General features: G+C 44.3%; 1 protein-coding gene across 1 annotated transcript in view; it reads left to right on the forward strand.

Annotated features, from left to right (window-relative positions):
- The window catches only part of AK7 (adenylate kinase 7), a 51,401-nt gene extending 48,701 nt beyond the window's left edge, over positions 1-2,700 (forward strand). The window contains exon 18 of the mRNA XM_063948451.1: positions 2,604-2,700. Within this exon, the coding sequence (XP_063804521.1) occupies positions 2,604-2,642 (39 nt within the window). The 3' untranslated portion in view covers positions 2,643-2,700. The remainder of the gene's footprint in view (positions 1-2,603) is intronic.
- The last annotated feature ends 3,300 nt before the right edge of the window (positions 2,701-6,000 follow it).

Genomic DNA, 6,000 nt, shown 5'->3' on the forward strand with positions numbered 1-6,000 from the left:
GCTACTATGGGGCAAAACATTAACTAGGGCACTACTGTGGGGCAAAACATTAACTAGGGCTTTACTATGGGGCAAAACATTAATTAGGGCTTTACTATGGGGCAAAACATTAACTAGGGCACTACTATGGGGCATAACATTAACTAGGGCACTACTATGGGGCATAACATTAACTAGGGCACTACTATGGGGAAAACATTAACTAGGGCAGTACTATGGGGCAAAACATAACAGTAACTAGGGCACTACTATGGGGCATAACATTAACTAGGGCACTACTATGGGGCAAAACATAACTAGGGCACTACTATGGGGCAAAACATTAACTAGGGCACTACTATGGGGCATAACATTAACTAGGGCACTACTATGGGGCATAACATTAACTATGGCACTACTGTGGGGCAAAACATTAACTAGGGCTTTACTATGGGGCAAAACATTAACTAGGGCTTTACTATGGGGCAAAACATTAACTAGGGCACTACTATGGGGCATAACATTAACTAGGGCACTACCATGAGGCATAACATTAACTAGGGCACTACTATGGGGAAAACATTAACTAGGGCACTACTATGAGGCATAACATTATCTATGGCACTACTATGGGGCATAACATTAACTAGGGCACTACTATGGGGAAAACATTAACTAGGGCACTACTATGGGGCAAAACATTAACTAGGGCACTACTGTGGGGCAAAACATAACTAGGGCACTACTATGAGGCATAACATTAACTAGGGCACTACTATGGGGAAAACATTAACTAGGGCACTACTATGGGGCAAAACATTAACTTAGGGCACTACTATGGGGAAAACATTAACTAGGGCAGTACTATGGGGCAAAACATTAACTAGGGCACTACTATGGGGCAAAACATTAACTTAGGGCACTACTATGGGGAAAACATTAACTAGGGAACTACTATGGGGCAAAACATTAACTAGGGCACTACTATGGGGAAAACATTAACTAGGGCAGTACTATGGGGCAAAACATTAACTAGGGCACTACTATGGGGAAAACATTAACTAGGGCAGTACTATGGGGAAAACATTAACTAGGGAACTACTATGGGGCAAAACATTAACTAGGGCACTACTATGGGGAAAACATTAACTAGGGCAGTACTATGGGGCAAAACATTAACTAGGGCACTACTATGGGGCAAAACATTAACTTAGGGCACTACTATGGGGAAAACATTAACTAGGGCTTTACTATGGGGCAAAACATTAACTAGGGCACTACTATGGGGCATAACATTAACTAGGGCACTACTATGGGGCAAAACATTAACTAGGGCACTACTATGGGGCATAACATTAACTAGGGCAGTACTATGGGGCAAAACATTAACTAGGGCACTACTATGGGGCATAACATTAACTAGGGCACTACTATGGGGCAAAACATTAACTAGGGCACTACTATGGGGAAAACATTAACTAGGGCAGTACTATGGGGCAAAACATAACATTAACTAGGGCACTACTATGGGGAAAACATTAACTAGGGCAGTACTATGGGGCAAAACATAACAGTAACTAGGGCACTACTATGGGGCAAAACATTAACTAGGGCACTACTATGGGGCAAAACATTAACTTAGGGCACTACTATGGGGAAAACATTAACTAGGGCACTACTATGGGGCAAAACATTAACTAGGGCACTACTATGGGGCAAAACATTAACTTAGGGCACTACTATGGGGAAAACATTAACTAGGGCAGTACTATGGGGAAAACATTAACTAGGGCACTACTATGGGGCATAACATTAACTAGGGCACTACTATGGGGAAAACATTAACTAGGGCACTGCTATGGGGAAAACATTAACTAGGGCACTACTATGGGGAAAACATTAACTAGGGCACTACTATGAGGCATAACAGTAACTAGGGCACTACTATGGGGAAAACATTAACTAGGGCAGTACTATGGGGAAAACATTAACTAGGGCACTACTATGGGGCATAACATTAACTAGGGCACTACTATGGGGAAAACATTAACTAGGGCACTGCTATGGGGAAAACATTAACTAGGGCACTACTATGGGGAAAACATTAACTAGGGCACTACCATGAGGCATAACAGTAACTAGGGCACTACTATGAGGCATAACATTAACTAGGGCAGTACTATGGGGCAAAACATTAACTTAGGGCACTACTATGGGGCAAAACATTAACTAGGGCACTACTATGGGGCATAACATTAACTAGGGCACTACTATGGGGCATAACATTAACTAGGGCACTACTATGGGGCACTACTATGGGGCAAAACATTAACTAGGGCAGTACTATGGGGCATAAAATGAAGATCTGCTGTGGAGAAAGTTGTCTCTGCAGAAGTATTGGGACAGGGGCAAAATGTTGCTTTGGGGCCCACACATTTCTGGCTGTGCCCCTGTACATAAATACAGTATATTTGAGTTTATAAATGTGTATACAATATATATAAATGTATGTATGTTCCTTGGTCAAATGTCGGTTTTGTTTTATAAATAAATCTAACTCTAAGTAATATAATGTATTATCAGGAAAAATGCTAAATCTATTTCTATGTTTATTTCTGTTACAGGCAGAATATCTGTTCAAGAACAGCCCTCAGATACAGTGAGGATGTTTTACATATACAGTAGTTGCTTATTCAATAAAATGTTTCCTATTACATGAAATTGAGTGTAAAGTCTGTTTCTTCTATGCAGACATCAGAGGGAGTTCTCACCCCCCCTGTTGTAGGAACACTCACCCGCCGGGCCTCATACACCCCAGGAACAGAGTGACGAGGCCTCGGCAGCTGCAGTATTGCTCGTTCAAAGGATATTTTTTCTTGAGCTGCCCTACTGGCGTTTCTATAATGGGTTCGGTGCACACGGCCCCTGTGTCCAGGGGGAAGCCCACACCACATACATTGCGCCCATATTTGAATACTTGCCTCTCCGGAGTCCAGCGTCGGGTGCTGCAACCACGGTGAAAATCTCCAAAACGGCCACCACGCATGAGCAGTAGTGAATTTAGTCTCCAGAACGTGGCGGGCACCATATTTCTGGAGACCTACGCATGCGCAGTAGACTCTGGCACAATCCCGGAGACTACTGCGCCGAGCAGAGGAGCGGGCCCACCCGGACTCTGCACAGGGGCCCCTTCCTCTGTTAAAACGCCCCTGACCTGCCTACTGCACTGGTAAGACTGTTGCAGTCATTGGGGGTAATTCAGACCTGATCGCTCGCTAGCGTTTTTTTTGCAGCGCGGCGATCAGAGCCGGCCCTAGGCATAGGCAAACTAGGCAAATGCCTAGGGCATTTGGAATGCCATGGGGCACAAGCAGCTTCTACTGATTAAAATGATTAAAAACATGAGAACTTATAATTGTGTGGTATTAGTTTCAGCAGACTGTGGTTGTCTATTGTTGTGACTTAGATGAAGATCAGAACACATTTTATGACCAATTTATGCACAAATCCAGGAAATTCCAAAGGGTTCACATACTTTTTCTTGCAACTGTATCAGCAGATATATTGGCCATCGGCTGTGCTGTACATATGTCTGTGAATGACGTTGTTCACCGACATATCAGGTATACACACAACGCGATGCACTAGAGATATATCGCCCATTCAATGGAAGGGCGATATATCAGTTATACCGCTTTCGCACCGCACAAATAACTTGGTATCGACCCGGCATATTGCTGGGTCGGTGTGCAGTGTGAAAGGGGTCATGATCGAATTCCCGGGTCGCGTGACCCAGTAATTCAACTCAGGAATAAAGTAGTGTTATTCCTGGGTTGAATACCAGGTCAGTGGCAGCGTTAACGGGGAGAGGCGGCGCAGTGATGAGCTCATCTCCCAGCCGGCTTCGCCCCCCTGCCGCAACGGCAACCGAACCAGCATATTGCTCGGTCGGGAAGCCTGCTTTAGGGTCCAATGCCGGGATCCCACCCGAGAAGGACCCATTTCCAATTCCCGGGTGGGATCCAGCATTGGCGATGTGAAAGGGGTATTAGTGTGTACCCCAGCAGGGGCGGCTCCAGAGGTGGGGCCACTGGTCAGTTCAAAGTTCAAATAGGGGAGCCACACCAACTGCCAGTGAGTGAGTTTGAAGTGGCAGTTGGAGGCAGCTGGCGTGACTCCCCGATGTGAATTTTGAACTGAGCTGCGGCCTCTCCTCTGGAGCCGCCACTAGTACCCAGCATACTGTAAGTCAGAGAACATATCAATTCGGCTCCACAATTGCTCTCCCTCCACCTGGACAGAGATATTCCCACAGGTAGAATCTCCGGTGAAATATTCGGATTTTCAAAACAGTTGATTTACCAGCAAATGTAAAATACAGTAATAAGGTTTAGACTACGGGGAGGGGGAGTTAGGTATAAGTACCACCGTGGAGGGTTAGGGTTAGGCTGTGGGGAGGGGGGGGGTTAGGGGACCATGGGGTTTCCGAACATCAGGATGCCACGGTCGATATTCTGACCTTCGGCTTCCCAAACGCTGGCAAATCGTACCAAACCCCGACACCCTGGATAATTGTGCAGAAACTTATTTCATTCGTTTCATGATTTCACCGATTATTTTTCCATTTCTGGAACTAGTTCTAACTGTGGATCTTACCCTCAGCCCTCAAATATCCCCAACAGGTCATGTTTTCAGAATTTCTTTCTGTAGAAGCAGGTAGGATTATTACTGACCCAACAAAATAGTTTAGCTCACATGTGCATGATTAAAGACATCTACAAAACATGACCTGTCGGAGGTACTTGAGAACTGGAGCTGAGAACCCTGATTTATAAGAATTCAAAATTAAAACATGAAACTAAAGGCGCCGCTACTGGCTATCCCTGAGGACTAGCACATCAGGACTGGTTTTTAGGAATTACATTTGCAGTTAGCACAAACTGTGCAGGTAATTAATGCAGAGCCCAAAGGTAGCATATCTCTGCAATGCTCTGCAGAAGATAAGTGTGCAAATTAGACCTGTATCTAGTAATAATGTACTGTTCTATGACGCTTCTTTGTATAACCATAGCAGTCAAATGTCACTAAACCTATAGTAAAGTTAAAATATTAGGAAAATCATTTCCCGGATCCATACATTGCACAGTAACCGCGTTATACCACGATGAACACTTGCCTCCTACCAGGGCTGCCGTTGCTGATCACTAGAGACAGTCGTCTGATCTGCTTTCATTTCTAATTTGTACAGAACATATTTTTACAGACAGTTCAGTATTATACGGCTTTTATCACTAGTGTAAAATCTTCCTAATTGCCTTTGAGAGCTTGAATGCTCTGGAAAGGAAACCGTGCAAGGAGCAGCATCCCCACAAGATGGCGCTAGCTCACTATGGAATTGCAGGCTAGCTGACCATGAATTGATTTGTTGGGAGGTTTGTTTTTTTATTGACAGGTCTTGGATAAGTTTGCTCATTGAAGAAAGTGGCAGGTTCAGAGGAAATAAAAGACCGGCGTATAAGAGTTGATGTGCTACAACGTCACCCCCGGGCCCCACCCCTATAGTCTACAGAGTTTACATTGTCCTTCCGTTACTCGGAGTGTCCAAGATATTTCTCCGTACACTTCAGATGGCTAAAGAGGGACACTGAAGACACGGTAGAAGTCTCTCCTGGTAGAGCCTTTTGGATAAGAGCTATCAGGAAATATCCACTTTCCATATATACTGTACATATACCCGTACCACAAACACACAATAATACATGGGCACATATACCCGTACCACAAACACACAATAATACATGGGCACATATACCCGTACCACAAACACACAATAATACATGGGCACATATACCCGTACCACAAACGCACAATAATACATGGGCACATATACCCGTACCACAAACACACAATAATACATGGGTACATATACCCGTACCACAAACACACAATAATACATGGGCACATATACCCGTACTACAAACACACAATAATACATGGGCACATATACCCGTACCACAAACA

This window comes from Pseudophryne corroboree, chromosome 12 (assembly GCF_028390025.1).
Source record: "Pseudophryne corroboree isolate aPseCor3 chromosome 12, aPseCor3.hap2, whole genome shotgun sequence".
In the NCBI taxonomy this organism is placed as follows: Eukaryota; Metazoa; Chordata; class Amphibia; order Anura; family Myobatrachidae; genus Pseudophryne; species Pseudophryne corroboree.